General features: G+C 40.5%; 1 protein-coding gene across 5 annotated transcripts in view; it reads left to right on the top strand.

The window, feature by feature from the left end:
* Positions 1–19,985, top strand: part of SLC25A13 (solute carrier family 25 member 13) — a 204,468-nt gene that overhangs the window by 32,977 nt on the left and 151,506 nt on the right. For 2 of the 5 annotated variants that reach the window (XM_030857235.2, XM_030857234.2), the window contains exon 3: positions 12,015–12,157. In XM_030857235.2, the coding sequence (XP_030713095.1) occupies positions 12,015–12,157 (143 nt within the window). Of the gene's footprint in view, positions 1–11,666; positions 11,828–12,014; positions 12,158–19,985 lie in introns of those variants that run through there. The other 3 variants (XM_060304626.1, XM_060304627.1, XM_060304630.1) reach the window with 3 other exon arrangements.

Genomic DNA, 19,985 nt, shown 5'->3' with positions numbered 1-19,985 from the left:
ACAACAGACAGCACACAAGTTTACTTCCTTAGTTTCTTACGCTTGCACCTACTTTGTGATATTAGGCACTGAGTGATTAATACTCTAATAAAAGCCTACCTCAGGTCCCAAACACTGGACCACTTTTAAGGTTATTTAACTGGCAATGAAGTACTAAAAAAAGAAAGAAAAGGCCACTTTTGTAAAGAAAATTTTAAAAAATATATACGTGGACCTTTTCTAAACATGGTGAAAAGGTAGCTGTGCTATATATAAAGAGGATCAAGCCTTCAAGTGAGAAACTTATTGTACTGCTGTGTGTCAGATATATGGCTTAGGAAGTTATTAATTCTGTGAGCATCACTTTCCTCATCAAACTGTGTCACTATTAAAAAATTGAGGAATCAAGGAATTTGAATACTGATAGGATTATTTGATATTAAAGAATTGTTATTAATTGATTTTTTAGGCCAGGTAATGGTATTCCGAATATGGGAACTATAGAGTCTTTTTCATTTAGAGATGTACACTGAAGTATTTACAGATGAGATTATGATATCTGAGATTTGCTTTTAAATAACCCAGTTTTGGTGAGGTAGGAGAAATAAGTGGGCAGTATGATGGTAATTTTTGCAATTGGGAAATGGAATATTGGGTTTATTATACTATTCAATCTACTTTGTGTATATTGATATATGAACATTTTCATAATGTCATAAAAATTTGTAAAGATTCAATGAAAAAACTTATTTGAAAGTGATATGCGTTAGATATGCACGTGATGTGCATCAGATATCGATTCAGTAAATGCTTGAAATTAAATAATTCAAAAAAAGAGACGGACTCCAAGAGAAAATGGTTAAAAATATGAGCAAAATATGAGAAAAAAATGTATAAGGTGGATTGTATTATATATAAGAAAGCAGAATTCTTTATAAATTTGTTTTTTGCCCAGAAAGGTCAATACAGTGTAGAGATTCTAAGGTGGAAAAGAATTCTGGATAACGAAAGTCCAGAAAACAAACACATTTCCTTCTCACCTAGACTAGTGTTTGTTGCTGTGCACGTTGGGCCCCCCACGATTGGGCTGAGGTGTGTATGAGTGAACCATAGACATTTTAAAGGTATATATTTAAGGTCTACTCTCATGAGGTAATTCTGGAAGACCACTTGCAGAAGAGCACGTGAGTGGGTTGCTAAGGAGCCTAGAGAGATGCATACAACTGGTTAACTCTAGCTGGCAAAGTCATCATCATTCCTTGAACTCAGGATCTGTGTACTTCCCATCTTCTAAACCAGCAATAGCTGTGGGCATCCTTCTGGCGGGAAATGGGAACAACTTAGAGTGTGTCAGGAGATGGTGCATCTTGGGTACTTACTGGTCTTTTGATGTGATCCAGTGCAAAGGCTCCATGTAAAAGCCGTGCCCACCCTTTGATGGCACGTGGTGGCTGGTGAGGCTGGGTTAAGATTCTGCTTTGGAACAACGTATCTTTTTTCCAGCTGCCACATCTCAGTAGCAGGCAAGTCTTTACTGCAGACAAATGAGATTGGTCAGGTAGACCCAAGCAGGGTAGCAGTCCCTGCAGAGTTCTGGAGAGCCACCTGTGGGGCTTCTGCGTCAGCGGGCCGGAAGGCTGGGCTGGAACCTTTGGGGCCAGATAGGGGAGTGCTGCCTTCTCTTGGCGTGGCTGGGACTACGTGGCTTTTGAGTGAGAGTTCCATATGACTTAGAGTCCGAGAGGATGATGTGGGGCAACTGTCCCCGAAGAAAACAGTGGTCAGCAGTTTCTGGAAGGGATTGTGGATCTGGCAGAGGTTCGGATGATCTCATCAGGCTTGGGTAGTGTGGTACCAACACAAATCCACCTTGGCTCCGCACGCTGAGGAGCTCTTGTTTACCCTCTGCCGCAGACGCTGTTATGGGGGAAGAATAGGGAGAGAGGCGCCTGGAGGCTGGACCAGGCGTGTCTCTGCTGGGGCTGGGCTTTTCAGTTAAGCGTGGATCAGCAGTGAGCATGCTGTAAACCTGACTGCTTTGCTGACTTTCTATGACTCTTTCCTGACTTTCCTTATTTATAAATATCCCAACTTTCTCTCTGCTAAACTAGTTAGATGATTCTTCTGTAGCTTAGGGGAGGTGGAGAGAAGCTTCACTGTACCCTTTGGACCAGATGTGCTGGTAACAGGGGAGTGGCAGCTGTGAAGAGCAGAGAGAGCTAGCAGAACCAAAACAGATAAGGAAAGAGGGGTCCTGGTGGGCTAAAATGGGCCCAATTCTGGCTTATTTTAGTTTTTTGAAAAGAGTTAAAATCAATTCCACTTCGTTTTTTGAAGCTGCTTACTGTATGTTAAGTACAGTGTCAGGTGTTGGGGATATAAAGATGCATAAATCATGGCTCCTGCCCTTAACTATCTCACTGTGTGTGTGTTTAAGTGTAAAAAAATAATATGGTTGATCTGCATTATGTAGCATTAATTAGCAGGGAGATGATGTGGGGCTAATTACATCTTCCTAGAGAGGGTCATTAAAAGTTGCGGGAGGTGGTGATATTTGAGCTGGTATTTATCAGATGGAGAAGGTGGAGGAGGGTTGTGGAGCAAAGGAAGACCGTTCCAGGCAAAGGCAATAGCATGACCAAAGCAAAGAGCTCTAAGAGCTCCAGGTGTGGCAGTGGCCTGCAGCATAGGGGCTTAGGCAATGGTACTAGAATGGTAGGCAGGGTGGAACTTGGCATAAAGCATCCCCAGCCTAAGGTGTTTGAATTTTTTTATGCAGGCTTTTCTAGTGATATGTGGCTGGTAATGTTTTGTCTGGATGTAGAAGTTGAGGTCTAGGTGTAGTCAGTTTTGTTTCTAACCTAAACGTTGACGTGGGGTTTTCCTCTGCCTAACACTTTCTGTGCTGCTTCATGTTAAACAGGTGTGTATTTGAGTGCTTACAGTTTAAATAAAACCCCATGGAAATTCGCAGTGAGTGGGATGTGCAGAAAAAGGAGACCAGATTTACAGGCATGCAGAAGGTAAAAAAAAATCTTAAGTCAGCACAGTCAAGGGTCACTTTTGTGGTTAAAGCAAATGCCACAGGAAATGGGAGGAGGGAGCAGTCCCTGTGGTGGGGAGAGGTCAGAGAAGGCTCCTTGGAGAGGGAATTTGTGGAGCCCCAGGGTCGCGTGGGAGCTGGGCAGGCACTGAGGAGGGCAGCCGAGGCTTCTGGGAAACAGGACCACATTGAAGGGAAGGCCTGGAGGTGGGTTTGGGAGCAAACAGCCTCCAGATTGAAGGATTCCTGCTCATTCTTCAAATGTTTATTTAAATTCAACTCTGTGCCAAGGAGTCTGCCAAGTATTACAGTGTGTGGGTGACAAAATTAGAAAGAGAATTGGGAGTTTGCTATTTCTGCTAAACAATAGGAAGCCATTGAAGGTTTTCTGAGTTATCCAGCGACATGGAGTGTGGGTCTGAGATTTGATTGGTGCAGCAAGACCATGGGTTAGGCAGCGACGGATGTAATTGTGGTGTGAGACCCTAATAACTTGATGAGGGTTTTGGTAGCAGGGAGAATGGAGAACGGGCAAGTTAAAGACATTTTGAAGGACGATTTGGTTGAAAATGACCGATCGTTTATTCTTTGTCAACAAAAGCATAATATATACTTTAAAAAATGTTTGTAGGCAAAATTGGAAAAATAATTCCTTCTTTGAAAAACTTTTTTCTTATGACAAAACAGTTCCTATGTTTTGAAAATTTAAAAGGCAGATGTGTATAAAGAAATGTAACTTGTGATCCATATATATTTATGTCTATATGTTTATATATACATGTATCCATTTCCCTCTCCCTGTTTCTTTGTCTCTGTATATGAATATAATTATTTTCCTTAACAGGAAATACCATTTTGTATCCATTTTTTCCCTCACCTAAGATGTTATGAATACCTTTTCCTATAATTGAAAGCATTTCTGCATTATTTTTATTGCTATCATATTACTGTATATGGCTGTTTTACCATAATTTATCTAGCCACTCCCTATTATTGGATGTTTAGTTGTCTTCTCTGCTGTCATTAACAGCACTGTAATGAATACCCTTGAAACTACATTTTTGCATATAGCTAGCATTTTCTTAGGATAAATTCATAGAAGTGGCATCGTTGGATTAAAGAGTGGGTTTACAACACTTTACAACACTTTAAGGCTTTTGGTTCTTGGCAGACTGCCTTTCAAGAAGATTGTATCAGTACACGTTTTTGGGAGTATGGAAGTTTTCATTTCTCCACATTATGACGTCAACTCAGATTATTTAAAAAAATACAGCAGCAGCAGTAAAAAACCTTTCTGCCAACTTGTTAGTTGAAAAATTGTATCTTCTTTTAAATTTTTATCAACAGTAACATATTTTTCTGTATTAACTTTGTGATAATTGTATTTAAAATTTTTTGTTATAATTTACAAATATACAGAAAATAGAGTAGTACAGTAAACACCCACATAACCACCGCTTAATTTAAATTAATATCTGTCATATAGTTTCATATATGTATTTAATGATATATTTCAGTGTAAGTTAGCTGTCACCATGATTCAGCCAAAATACTTTGGCATACAGCTCCAAATAATAAGAACAGTTTCCCTCATGGCCATAATATATATCACTGTGCACTTAATGAAATTAATAGTAATTCCTTAATAACATAAAATACTTGATCCATATGCAAATTCTTAATTATACTTTATTCCACCCCTATAACAGGGAATCAGGGTGAAGAATGGTCAGACGTAGTGATCAGGTGTGCACAGCATTTCTCTGTGGCTAGAAAACAGTCAAGGAGAATTTGCCCTTCAGCCCTCAGATGTGAATGATTTGTGGCAAACATGGGTGGCTGGATGATTATAGTTCTGGTGTGTTCACAGTTGATAGACTATTTTGTTTAACCAGTGGTGAGCAGGCCAGTTAGGCCCCCTGGCCTCTGAGCATACAGTGTAGTGACACATTCCTTTCCTTTGCTACTGTATTCATTGGGTGTGGTGGTGCGTCTTTATGTTGACAGTTGGCTTATTAGTCAGGGTTCTCCAGAGAAACAACCAGTAGGAGATATCTCTAGCTCTAGCTCTAGCTATTTATCTATCTAATGAGATTTATTGTGAGGAATTGGCTCACACCATCCATTTTAGAGGCTGAGAAGTCCCATGATATACTGTCTGCGGGCTGGAGACCCAGGAAAACCTGTGTTGTAATTCAGTCCCAGTCTGAAGGCCTGAGAACCAGGGGAGCTGATGATGTAAATCCCAGTCTGAGGGCCAGAGAAGACAGGTCCCAGCTCAAGCAATGGGGAAGGATAAAAGGTGTGAATTTTTCTTTCCTCCACCTTTTATTCTATTCGGTCCCCAATGGATTGGATGAAGCTCATCCATATTGGGGAGGAAAATCCACTTTACTGAGGCCACAGATTGAAATGTCACTCTCATCCAGAAACACCTTCACAGACACACCCAGAAACAGTGATTAATCTGGGCACCTGTTGGCCAGTCAAGTTGACCCATAAAATTAACCGTCACAATTAGTATTATACTAGGTTGTGCAAGGAATCCTAAAAGCCTTCCCATTTTGTAAGTATATATGTTTAATCATATTAAAACTTCCAAAAATTGTAAGGGAGAGAAGCTTCAGGTCATTTGTAAAATCTATTACCAAAGAAGGATTAAATAACATTTCAAAGATGTGGTAGCTGTAAGGTATAGTCCACTCCCCTGACAGGGACCCTCTTTCCATCAATCTAAGGAAAACCTTTGACATGTTTACTTTAATCACAGGCAGACCACCCCAGCCTTGGTGATGAGCTGATTTTTAAAACTGCAGAAAACTGTGTTCTTTGTGTCCAAATTAACATGTTCTTACATTTAAGGGATGATTTATCACCTCTAAAAAAATGAGGCAGGTAAAATATCTGAGATTTTTAAATGTCAACTGTTTCTTGAGGGTTAAGTGAAGTGCACAAATCATGAATGTCCAGCTCCATGCATGTTCACAAAGTGAGTACACCCAGGTGCCCGGCACCTCAGAAGCCCTCTGACGCCCTTCCTAGTTAATACCCGCTCCTTCCAAGAGTAACTAGTTGTCTGACACCATGTATTAGTTTGCCTGGTTTTCAACTTTATATAAATAGAATAACACAATATGTATTCTTGTGTCTAGTTTCTTTCACTCCTGCTTTATTTGTAAGATTCATGCATGTTGTCGTGTGTAGTTGGTATTAATTTATTCCATTGTGTGAATATACCACAGTTCATTTAAATATTCTACTGTTGACATTTGAGTTATTTTCCATTTCTTCACTATTCAAAATAATGCTGCTGTGGGGTGGGACCAGCTTAGTGCTGTGGCCCCGATCCAACCCCTCTGGCCCCAATCCAGCCTCTACCCAAGGTACACACATGGGGGAAAGAGTGAAACCCGCACAGAAATGCACCCCTGAAGCCCTCAGGCCCTGGCCATGTCCCAAACCAAGGCAGAGACTGCTGTCATACCCAAGAGAAACCCAGCTCCCACCCCCAATAGAGCTGTGATGACCACTGAGCGGAGAAGCCCTGGCTTGCACATGGCTCTGGCTCTAGCCCCTCCAACTCCAGCTCCACCTCCTACCAAGGCGGTAGCTGCCAGTACACCCTGGAGAAGACGCAGCCCGTGCTCACATCAGATCTTTCTGTCCCACCAAAGCCACTGGGCACGTGCAGACTGCATGTGGATGCTCCAAGGACACGCCTTCAAGGCCAGGAGAGGTAATTGTTTCACCTAATTTCATAGAGACAGAGAAAGTTAAACAAAATGAGAAGACAGAGGAAAACGTTTCAAATGAAAGAACAAGGGAAAAAGCCTGGAAAAAAACACTAATGAAACAGAGATAAGTAATTTACTTGATAAAGAGTTCAAAGCATTAGTACTAAGACTCTTAACGGGGGAAAAGAATAGATGAACACAGTGAGAATTTTAATAAAGAACTAGAACATATAAAAAAAGAACCAGCCAGCACTGGAGAATATAATAACTGAAATGAAAAAAAAATACACTGGAGGGAATTAACAAGAGACGAGGTGATATAGAACATATAAGTGATCTGGAAGATAGAGTAATGGAAATTGCCCAATAAGAACAGCAAAAAGTAAAACATTGTAAAAAGTGAGGATAGTTTTAGGAACTTCTGGGACAACATCAGGTGTACTAACATTTGCATTTTAGGGGTCCCAGAAGGAGAAAAGAGAAAGGAGTAGAGAGGGTCTTTGATGAAATTATGGCTGAAAACTTCCCAGATATCCAGGTACAGGAAGCACAGAGGGTTCCAAACAAGATGAACCCAAAGAGACCCACACCAAGACATACACTTAAAATGGCAAAAGGTAAAGGTAGAGAATTTTAAACGCAGCAAGAGAAAAACAAAGTCACATTCAAGGGAACTGCCATAAGGCTGTCAGCTGATTTTTCTGCAGAAACTTTGCAGGCCAGAAGGGAGTGGCATGATATATTTAAAGTGCCGAAAGGGAAGAACTTACAACCTGGGGTACTCTACCCAGCAAGATTATCATTCAAAATTGAAGGAGAAATAAAGAGCTGCTCAGACAATCAAAAACTAAAAGAGTTCATCAATACTAAATTGACCTTACAAGAAGCATTAAAGGGTCGCCTTTAAATGAAAAAGAAAAAGCTCCAATAAGAAATTACAGGAAGGGAAAAATCCCACTGGTAAAGGCAAGTATATAGTAAAGGCTGTAGATCAGCCACTTAAATAAGCCAGTATAAAGGCTAGAAGCCAAAAATTGTAAAATTAACTAAACTACAATAAACAGTTAAGAGATAGACATGAAGATGTAAGATATGACCTCAAAACAAAATGTGGCAGGGAGGAATAGAAAATGTAGATCTTTTAGAATGTGTTTGAACTTATATGACTTAATCAGTTGAAAACAAGTAGATATAGTTATAGGTCAACATATATGAACTCCATGGTAACCACAAATCAAAAAACCTACAGTAGATACACAAAAACTATAGAGAGAAGGGAACACAAATATATCCCTAAAGAAAATCATCAAACAACAAGGGACAAGACTAAAAGAAGAAGAAAAGAACAGAGAACAACTATAATACAAAACAACCAGAAAACAAGTAACAAAATGACAACATACTTATCAAAATAATATTGCTGTGGACATTAAAATGCTAAAGCATGGGGTTTTTGTTTTTTGGTGTGAAATTGCTGGGTCTCTGCTTACGTGTATGTTCAGTTATAGTAGATATTGCCAAGCAGTTTTCTAAAGTGCTTCACCAGTTACATTTGCTTCACATTTTGCAAACATTGGTTATTTATTTTTAATTAGCTTGTGTATGAGTAGTGGTATCGCATTGTAGTTTTAATTTCCATTTTCAGTGGAATTTTTTTAGGGGTCGGTAGCTTGACAGTGATTCTAAAGATCATTTGGGGAAAAATCAAAGCGTGATTATGGCCAAGAAGACTTGCAGGAGAAAAGTAATGCAATGTTTTTTTAATTTTTATTGGAGTATAGTTGATTTACAATGTTGTGTTAGTTGCAGGTGTACAGCAAAGTGAATCAGTTATACATATACATATATCCACTCTTCTTTTAGATTCTTTTCCCATGTGGGTCATTACAGAGTAGTGAGTAGAGTTCCCTGTGCTATACAGTAGGTCCTTATTAGTTATCTGTTTTATATATAGTAGTGTGTATATGTCAATCCCAGTCTCCCAATTTATCCCTACCCCCGTTCCCCCCTTGGTAATCATAAGTTTGTTTTCTGCATCCATGACTCTATTTCTGTTTTGTAAGTTCACATTCATTCGGCAGATATTTATTGAACATGTTTCACTCTCTGCCAGGCGACAGTCTGGGACTTGAGGATATAGCAGTGAGAAAGGAGAAAAGTCCTGTCCTGGCAGAGCTTTCCCTCTAGTTATAGCAATTAAGATGCATGTAATCTTGCAAGAGTAGACAGGTCAATGCCTAGGATAGACCTGAAACATTTCCTGCTGTAGTGATGACAGGAGCTGTCAGCCCATCCTGGCATTCTCCCATGGAGTTTGGTCAGAGTACATCTTGACCTTAGGAAGCCATTGACGACCGATCAGAAGTGGTACTGAAGATGGACTTGCTTGCCAAGCCTTTCCCTGGTGACCATATGATAATTTAGTATGTGGTAAACATTACATCCTAAATGGGGGAAGAGAGAATGATTTGATGTATGATCCTAGGACAACCAAGAGAGTAAGTAGAAAAGACTCAAGGTGGAGGATACTTTTTCAGACCACATAGAAAAACAAAGTACCAATAATGTACTGAAACTTAAAGGTAAAAGATAAACCTATTCAAGAAAAGCTAAGAGAAAACGTGGGTGAATATTTAGTCTTGAGATGAGGAAGAACTAGTTTCTGAACTTAGAAGTAATGGAAGAAATTGCAAAGGAGATAAAAATCTACAGCCTCAATTATATAAAAATATTAAACTCGAAAAATATTTACAACAAGTATGATAGACAAAGGGGGAAAAGGCTATGTTCTCACACTGTTGGTGAGACTGTAATTGATACAGTCTTTCTGGAGAGCAGTGTGTTAATAAGTATCAAGACCCTTAAAGATGCTCTCCTTTGACTCAACAATTTCTCTTCCGGGAGCCTAGCCTTTGAAATTTGTCAGGAATTTGCACAAATGTTACATACAAAGCTGGTTACCCTAGCTTTTTAAAAAATACCCAAAACTGGAGATAATCCAATAATCTAATAATGTCTACTGATGGGAGAAGAGTTAAACTTTTTAAAATAAATTAAACTGTTTTTAAATAAATAAATTATTCACTACTATAAGCAAACATAGGTATAATTCTAAATCATAGGATTGCTGTAATTAGAAGTGACATTTCCTTTATATTTCAGTCTTATTTTGCCTCAGTTAGGAAAATCAAAGTATAATCCTTCTACGTTTGCAAAAAGCCAAATTCATTGCTAACTGAAGAATAGTAGGATTAGTGGGCTGTCTTTGAGCTTTTCTTTTGTACTGTGCTAAAAAATGTTAAACAAAAACCAATAATCTAGATCATTTATAAAATACCTGTTGTGTGTAGGGCATTGTGCTAAGTGCGTTACATGATTGTTCATTTATTTCTAGTATCAACCTTAAGAGCAGGTAGTGTTGTTATCCCCATTTTACGGGTGAGGAGCCAGAGGCCCAGAAAGCTTTAGTTACTTACCTGAGGCCCTCCAGGTGGTTAGAGGCAGAGGCAGAAGCAGAGCTCTCTGCAGCCCAGGCCCGACAGACTCTAAAGCTCATAACTGAGTATCTAACCAAGAGCTTATCCCACATTGGAATGACTGAAATGTAGAAATGACAAGTGACTTTTTTAAAAATTAATTTATTTTTATTTATTTTTGGCTGCATTGGTTCTTTGTTGCTGTGCGTGGGTTTTCTCTAGTTGTGGCATGCGAGCTTCTCATTGCGGTGGCTTCTCTTCTTGTGGAGCATGGGCTCTACGTGCGCGGGCTTCAGTAGTTGTGGCTCTCGGGCTCTAGAGCACAGGCTCAGTAGCTGTGGCGCATGGGCTTAGTTGCTCCGCGGCATGTGGGGTCTTCCCGGACCAGGGATCGAACCCATGTCCCCTGCATTGGCAGGCGGATTCTTAACCACTGCACCACCAAGGAAGCCCCGACAAGTGACTTTTTAAAACAGTTTTAACTGGGATTAACTGCAGTTACAGAGGGAACAGAGATGCTATCATTGCACCTCTGTTCACTGTGCTCTCCCATCACTGTGGCTGCTGTCACCCAACTAGCTCTCTTCTTGTAGTTCATGGTCCTCATCTCTCCACCCCCCAAATCACTGTTTGATCCCAAGGATCAAGAGGCCCTCCCCTGCTCCACAGGGATATGTGTGACCCCCATGTTGTTTCTCAGCGTTTCCCACAGCCCCCGGTCCTCCACAGAACAGAAATGAGCAGGTTCCACTTATGTGAACTGGAACGTCTTGCAGGCAAGACCTGGGGGGACGCTGTGAAAAAGCATGACATGCCACCTTAATCTCTTTTTTTTTTTTGGCCACACTGCACGGCACATGGAACTTCCCTGACCAGGGATTGAACCTGTGCCCCCTGCAGTGGAAATGTGGAGTCTTATCCACTGGGCCACCAGGGAAATCCAACCACCTTATTCTTGTTAACCATTTCTGCTGTAGAATGGAGAGGACACTAACCACAGCAGCATTTCTTACCTGCTTCCATAAAATCTCCCAGCAGCCATGTTGTTAACAGTTTGCTCTCCAGCTTATCCTTTTTTTTTTTTCAACGTTACTGCCTTTGAAACAGGAAAGGGGGCAAAAGAATTGGGTTGTTTTCATTCATGATTTCAGAATTCTACTTTTTTTTAAAAAAAACAACTGTATGTTCTTGCTAAAGAACAAGACAAAATTTGTCCTTCTAAATTTCTGTAAACCTGGGTTTCTCAAGCTCAGCGCTGTCGACAGTTGGCTGGGTGACTCTGTTATTGGGGTGGAGGGTCGTCCTGTGCACTGTGGGTATTTAACAGCATCCCTGGCCTGTACCAAGTAGATGCCAGTTTCTGCTTCTGCCCCTCCCCCCAAGTTATGACAATCAGAATTGTCAGCAGACACTGCCAGATGTCCCCTGTGAGGAAACGCGAAAACAGAGGCAGCTCAGAGCTAGAGAAATCCACCCCAGAAAGTCAGGTAACGTACAGAGAAGGCTCGTCCTTGTGCGTTGTGCTTGGCTATTGGGGACATTGGTGTATGTAAGCTGGACAGTCAGGCTAAGCTGCCTGCAGTTGAGAACCGCTGGTATAAAAATAAAACTCGGCAAACTTAATGGGGTTTTGCTTTTTATTTGGAGCGATGGGAAATAACTGTCCTTGTAAAGAGTATATTGTCATGTCTGATATTTTATCCATTGAATATTCTCCGCTTTTTCACATATTGGTTATATACTTTTGAGAACAAAATATATTTTCTCTCTCTTTTTAAACAGTATGCAAACATTGAAAAAAATGGTGAATTTTTCATGTCTCCCAATGACTTCGTCATTCGATATTTGAATATTTTTGGAGGAAGCCAGCCTAATCCAAAGACTGTGGAACTTTTAAGTGGTGTGGTGGATCAGACCAAAGATGGGTATGTTTATTTTTAATTATCTCGTTTAATTGTTTTTTGTTTGAAACAGCTTTCTGTTGCTTTAATGATTAGGAAGTCAGTGTTTACCTTCCCATCTCTTAAGAGCATTTTCTCTCCCTATTACAATTAATACGTTATTTTAGAAATAATACCCTTAACATTTCCTTCAGTGTTCTTATCACAGTTGGGGATTCTATATGTGTATTTCTTGACATAGGTTAAACAACTGTTTATAGTTTCACAACTCTTGCAGTTGAATGGTGTGAAGATGTACTCAAGTGTATGTAGTATATTGGTATTTTTGAAGGCCACTGTAAAAATTGTGAGTAAATTTAAAACATAGCTCTGTGAACTTTTCTACAGTCTTTCTCTCTGCTCAAGTAACTTTTAAATGTCACATATGATTAAATGCTCGAAATCTAACAGACAGAATAATGATTCCAAATCCCCAAGAAGGGCATTCTGCCCAAGCTGGAAGAGAGACACTGGACCATCTAAAATTAAATAGGACACTTTGCAAAATGCCTTTGGATTTTTTTTCCCTTACCAGTCTTTTCTGTTTACATTTTTAAAAATGAGTCATTCCTAAGTTGTATAAGAATGCAGTTGGGGCTTCCCTGGTGGCGCAGTGGTTGAGAGTCCGCCTGCCGATGCAGGGGACACGGGTTCTTGCCTCGGTCCGGGAAGATCCCACATGCCGCGGAGCGACTGGGCCCGTGAGCCATGGCCGCTGAGCCTGCGCGTCCGGAGCCTGTGCTCCACAACGGGAGAGGCCACAACAGTGAGAACCCCGCGTACCGCAAACAAAACAAAACAAAAAGAATGCAGTTGGCTTTTACCATTAAGTGCAAAATTTTGGACTCTTGAAATATTGGTAATTCGACCGCCAGTGTCCCCTAATAACCAAGTATAATATATAAAAAGTAGCCTTCTGTATATAAACTGTAGTAGATCCAGCCATCTGGCCTTGCCACGTGCCAGCACCCGCTTTGATAGATTAAACCACCTGCCATTCTGGGGTGGTGTTCTTTAGCTTTGAACATTCTCTGTCGGTCCTGTGTCTGATTTTCCCGCATGCATGGGTTTGAGATGCAAACAAAGTAAACTCCAGCGCTGCAGTGCGAATGCCCTCAGTTTTACCAGCACCTTCCTTTTCTTGCTTATGCACCTGTTGTTCCATCATGCATGGAAGTAACCTCCTCTAAAGTGAAGGTCTTGCAAAGAGGGGAGTGCGGAGGAAATTGGCAGTTATACGTCTTGTAATATGCTGGCAGATTGCTGGATTATATTGTCTCTGTTCCAGTAGCAGTTACTTGGGCTACTTCTGTTTTCTACCCCCCCAAGGTGGGATTCTTTGCTTGATAGGAGAATGTCATGTATGAGCAGGTCTTCCTTCCCTCACAGGACCTCTCTGGTGAGGTGCAGGGTGAGGCAGAGGTATATTTCACAGTAGTCCATTCAGGCTAAAGCTAGACAGAACACAGATTTATTCTAGCAAATATATATATATATTTTTTTTTTTTTGAGTAAAGTTTGGTTGCTTCCACATACTCTGTGCTTACAAGATTCAGAAGAAGTGTGACCAAGCTCATGTGCAATATGAATTATCAGACTCAATGTTTAAGATCATTTTTTTCTTATTTGATAGTTAAAATTTTTAAGCTACAGGAAATTGAAAGAATTCAGTGAATGCCCAATAGATACCTTTCATCTAGATTGACTGTTAACTATTTTTTTTTTTTTTTTTTTTTTTGCGGTATGCGGGCCTCTCACTGTTGTGGCCTCTCCTGTTGCTGAGCACAGGCTCCGGACGCGCAGGCTCAGCGGCCATGGCTCACGGGCCCAGCCGCTCCGTGGCACGAACCTGTGTCCCCTGCATTGGCAGGCGGTCTGTCAACCACTGCGCCACCAGGGAAGCCCAACTGTTAACATTTTTAACACCTGTGTGCCTTTTTTCTTTCTTTTTTTTTTTTTTACACGTACACTTTCTACACATGCACACACATTTCCTCTTTTGGCTGGACCATTTAACTATAAATTGCAGGCATCAAGATACTTCAGTGTTTGTCTTCTAAGAATAAGAACATTCTTCTTACCATTATCATACTTAGGAGGATTAACAATGGTGTGAAATATATAATATCCAGTCTATTTAAAAATGTACCAGATCTCTCCCCTCACTCCCCACCTCAAATGGCTCATTGCTTTTTGTTTTTTAAATCCAGGATCTAATCAAAGTTCTTGTATTACATTTAGTTGTTGTATATCTTTTAATCTAGAACAGAGCCTTGCCTTTTATTGTTCTTTCATGAAATTGACTTAAAACCCAGGTCCAGTTATTTCATTGAAGGTCCCGCATTCTGGACTTGTCTGATTGTTTCCTCATGACTTGGATTCATGATAGATTTTGGGTGCAGGTTAGGAAAGATTCTACTACCTTTTGTATCTCCTCAGGAGGTACCTCATCCCGGCATTGATGACACCATGGGTATCCTGTTTTCCAAGCAGCCTTTGACCCACTCGTTTTGGCATCCATGGTGATCCTTTTCTGAATCAGTTATTACATTGATGTTTGAAAAGTAGTGATTTTTCTAACTGTTTGTCCTCTATTTGTTGTCTGCCATTCTTCAGTAAAGAAAAGCTTTCTTCACTCCCTTTTCTTTCTTTCTTAATTTTTTATATCAGTATAAACTCATGGAATTCTTTATTTTAAATTCAGTCCATTATAATCTATTACTGTGTTCTCTGAGTTGTTCAGATTGTCCCAGTGAGGTCAGTGGGAGTCCCTTTAAGCTGGCTTGTACCCTCAGCCTTTGAGTACTCTTTGCTTTTGGTAAATAAGATGTTCCAGGCTCGCTTTGGATTTGTCCTGCTTCTGACCGAGAAATTACTCTTTTCTCAAAGAAGTCCTGGTTCCTTTCGTTTGGGACTGGTGCTTGGAAACAAGGAGCTAAGCACTGGCTCATTGTTACCAGGGTAACTTTTCAGTGGAAAGAGCTGGGAAATATACTTTTAAAAAGTTCATAATGATATTTTCTATTTAAATTGAACATTTACAGGAGTTTTCCTTCTCTTCTATTTTGTACCTCTTTCTTTCAGTGAACATTTTGGTTCCTAGATGCATTAATTTTGTATAATTGTAGTATCTTGTAATGTACTTTGCTTCCTTTCCATCCCACCCCCATTAACACACATGCTTTTCCTATTTCTTTTTACATATACTCTTCAAAAATAGAGGCTTAAATTCATTAGACATCAACAATGTAACATGCATTTAACATATATAAAGTAACATAACATGTATGTTTTTTCAAGAGTTTATAACAAATCTGAAACGTTGGCTTTCTTTTCCTGATTCCCCAGATGAGAACTGAGGGATCAAGCAATTTGCTACCAAAAGGTGCCCAGGCTTGTCTGGCTCTAGTCCTAGGCCTTCCCACTGTTCTGAGCTGCCTCTTCTCTCATAATCTCACAATCCTCTTTAACTTGACATTTTCTTTATGATTTTTTATTATCTTAAACCTTAGCATTTTACTGTGACAGAGAAAATCTTAAATGGTCTCAATCCTTTGCCCTATGACTAACTTTTCTTTCTTTTTTTTTTTTTGTGCAGTATTGACAGTGCATAGCTCAGGGAAAAGGGAAAACCATCACCCATAACCTTCTCAGCTTGCCACAGATATTTTGAATTTTTTAGTATCTTCCATAATTTGTTAACCTGTATCAATGTTTTTCATAATTTGAATTCATTTTAATTGTAATTCTCTTTTATAATCTTTTCGACTGTATCAATTTTCGTATTTCCATATGCTGTTCATATGAACAGTGTTAAATAGCTTCATCATTTTCTGTCAGATTAATATACCATACTTTATGAAATCATGCCCTTATAGAGTTATTTCAGTTTCTGCTTTTCTATAATAGATGCTATTGGAGTGAATATCTTCATGTATATGACATTTTTCCCTCTGTTTAATTACTTCCTTAGAAAGAACTAAGAGAGGGATTCCTGGGTCTAAGGGTAGAAATATTTTATAGCTCACCATATGTATTGTGATAATTCTTGCCAGAAGGACTGAGCAATTGAAGAACTTGTCTCCGGTATTTAAGCTGACCGAGCTAGTAGCATAGGACCACTGTTTAAGACCCATGCAGATGTTCCTGTGCTATTTTCCCTAACCCTGACACGCAGCTCCACAGTATTTACTTCAAAAATAGATATAATCATACATCTTTTCTCAGTGTAAAATGGTGAATGCCCTCATTTCCCCTTCCTTTACCTTTCCACAAGTCACACATCATCCTCCCAAATCAACTACTGTTCCTTGAAAAAATTACATGACAGAAGCCACGCAGTGGCCCACAAAAGCACAACGGCACACGCTGAATGAACAATGAGGAAGTGCTGGAGGACGTGCCATTAGCCTGGTCAGGCTCTTTTCGGGTGTGATCTCCTAGCTTGACTAGCCAGAGGGATTTTAGTGTATAACTTTATTAAAATTTAAAAAGCTATTTGTAAATTGACAACTTTAGGATTTAAAAATAATGACAGCTGTGCTGGCCCAGATGTCATGGTGATTTGAAATACTCATTTTTAGTTAAGTACTGGTCCCCCAGCTGTGGTTTCTTGAGTCCAAGGTCCAGGTCCTGCATATTTTACTATCTCCAGTGTCTAGTCCAATATCTGGCCTCTGTTTTGCATCAATTTGTTGACTAAACTTAGGTAAATGTACTGAGAAGTTTTTGCCCCCCTTACGTTATGAAAGCCCAGGAGTGTTGGGAAATGGAAGCTTTAGTTCAAATTCTAGGTTGCTCATTGTGGGAGGCTCAATTATGGCCACCTGAAGATACCAAGATATAATCCCTGGAATTTGGAAATGCGACCTTGTGGAAAGAGTGTCTTTGCAGATGTGGTTAAATTGAGGATCTTGAGATGAAGAGATTAGGACACAACACTGGCAGGGGCAGGAGGCATTGTGACCACAGAGGCAGAGATTAGAGTGATGGGGTCACGAGCCAGGGAACACCTGGGGCCACCAGAAGCTGGAAGAGGCAAGGAATGCTTCTTCCCTAAAGAATCTCCCTTTGGATGGAGCATGGCTCTGCTGACACCTTGGTTTTAGATGTCTGGTCCCCAGAACTGTGATAGGACGAATTCCTGCTGTGCTGAGCCACCCACTTTGTGGTCAGTGACTGTAGCAGCCCTAGGGAATGAGTACCCTCACATAGGTATTTTCTTTGGGTAATGAGAAGGCCTGTAGTTGTGAAGAATTTTGGGGGGACAGAGACCAACCAGCCTAATACCGAAAGGGAGCATTTTTTTTCAGTAGTAGCTTTTGGCTAGAACCAGGCATTTTCCAGGCAGAGACCCCTGCTGTAGACTGTCTCCTTGAGGGATGGCCCTTTCTGGAAGGCTTCAGCTCTGTTTAGTGTTGGGCTGATCTTTAGCGTGGAGGTAAAACACCTGTGCACTGCATGAACTTATGGACTTGTTGGCAAAGGGACCTTGTTTTTCTGCAGCCCTCTTGACGCTAATTTAATGACTCATGAGGTTGTGGCTTGGTCAGCCTTCCACGCTGGGAGAATCTTGTGGAGGCCTGTCCACTCAGTCATTCAGCAGCTGTTTGAGAACCTCATCTCTGTGCCTGGCACTGTTCTGTATGTGCAGGATACCATGTCGAGTGGGAAAAAGTGCTTGCCTGCTTGGTGCTTCTAATTTAGTGCGGCAGACAGGTGTTAATCAGAGAAGCACAAATAAATGTGAACTGATGTTGTGATGGGTGCTGTGTAGGAGAGACATGGTGTGAGAGATAGCAAAGGGGGCTTCATGCCAACTGGGAGGTCAGGAAAGACTTCCACTGAGTGACACTTGAGCCATGGGAGTTGGGAAGGTGACAAGAGGTGGGCGACAGAGGACAACATTGTAGACAGAGGGAACAGTGGCTGCAAAGTCACATTCTGAAATGCAGGGGCTGGCAGGCCTGGAGCATGGAAGGTGCAGGGCATGGGGGGCGGGGGTTGGTGGTAGGCCGTGGCCAGACTGTGTGGGAACTTGTACTTCATATTAAGGATTGGGGGTCTTTGTCGTAAGAGCAATGGAGAGCCATCGAAGGATCGTATGAGTCTGGGGATTGGCACGATCTGCCTCTGTTAAACGTGGTCCTCGCTGTTAATATTCTTTGATTTCACCAGTCCTTACTCTCCCTTCTAATAGCCTGTTGTGTTTAGATTTCCCTGCATTCCACTGTTTTAATAGATTTAATGGTGAGTTTAATCAGTTTGTGAAGTTCCTGGAGGGTGCCCAGGCCTGGAAGCCTTTTGTAGGTGGACCTCTGGGTGAGGAGGGTTTTCTGAGCCTCGAAGGAGGGAGATGTTGGATTTGTCGGTATAATTTTTGAGATATCTTTTACGTTTGGTTGTCATTACGTTTTTGTTTAAAATGGGAATGAAGCTTTTTTAACTGCAATTTTAATACATCGTTCACATAGCTATCTGCTAAGAGCAAGGGAAAAATAAATTGTGTGTGTGTGTCCCTTTGAGCTTCACCAACATGTTTGTTTCTAGTTGTTGTTCATTAACTGAAGTCTCATTAGAGAGGCTGGGGCTCAAAAGCAATTTGACTAGTACCTGGTCTCACGTGGAAAGACTAAGCATGGCCTGAATAAGCCGGAGGTGTTGGCTGCCTGGCCTCTTGGGCTCAAGATGCTCTCTGCCTGTTACAGGTCCGACCCCTGTCTGTGTGGGGTGGGCACTGGGCAGCTCTGGTATCTAATTTGTTTGCTAGGATTGCTATTTTCCATCTCAAGTGTGGAATCTCTTCGCACTCCACGCAAAAACAAAAGTTGGTTCTTCTTTTGAGAAAGGGAATTTCAGAAATCCTGATTTCTTTGTTCTTTTTCTCGGACATTTTAATTATGAAAAATTTCAATCATACACAAAAGTGAAATCCTGATTTCTTAGTGACAAGCTGACGCATTCAACTTAACACCTTGTCAGCCCCTATTTCTCATTGAATCAAAATGATAATGTAATCGTCATCCACAAATAAGTCTTTTCAGAGTACAGAGAATCAATCCTGGGACAATTCCCATTTTGAGGCATGAGGAATAAGGGTGTCAAAGAAGAAAAGATAAAAAAAAAAATCTCAGGTTTTAAAATGTGTGGCTATATAAAGTGTGTTCTCTGCCTTTCCTATGTTCGCTATTTATCCTTCTGAGAAGGAGAAAAGAAAGCTCCTTTAAATACTTCACAAGGTGAAGGAGGATATAATAATGTTGTTGATGATAAAAGCATTTTTATATACCTGTTTTCACTTTGCGAGGCTGTCGCGATGAAATCCAGGCCTTGGCTGCATGCTGGGAGTTAATGAGGTTTACAATTGGCAATGCTTAAAGAGTATTAGGATAATGTATTTAAACATCAGCAGTTCACAGTCTGAAATGCTCATCATCTGTCAACTACAATCCAGAATCAATAAGAGGAGGTCTTTCAGTTTGCTAATGAGGAAAGTTTTCTACACTACTGGGGTGGACACAGAGTTCAGATAAACACCTGAAATTCATAAACTGTAGAATTAAGCAAAGGCATTTCTTTAATTAAAAAAAAAATTGGTACTAATCAACAGCAGTCACCTGAGAAGCTTAAATTTTCTTCTTAGTCATCAGACTCCCAAATTAATCTCCCAAAACAAAAAGCCTCATTAGCAGCTCTCGTTGAATCAGTGTCATTTTTTTCTTTCTCTCAAAGTGTCTGATTAACCCCCTTTCTTTTTGCATTACTCACTTTGTGTTAATATTTGATGTCTGAAATCATGGGGGGGGGCATGCAA

This window comes from Globicephala melas, chromosome 9, assembly GCF_963455315.2.
Source record: "Globicephala melas chromosome 9, mGloMel1.2, whole genome shotgun sequence".
NCBI lineage: Eukaryota > Metazoa > Chordata > Mammalia > Artiodactyla > Delphinidae > Globicephala > Globicephala melas.
The sequence above is the reverse complement of the archived record's forward strand: the minus strand, read 5'-3'. Positions and strand labels throughout refer to the sequence as shown.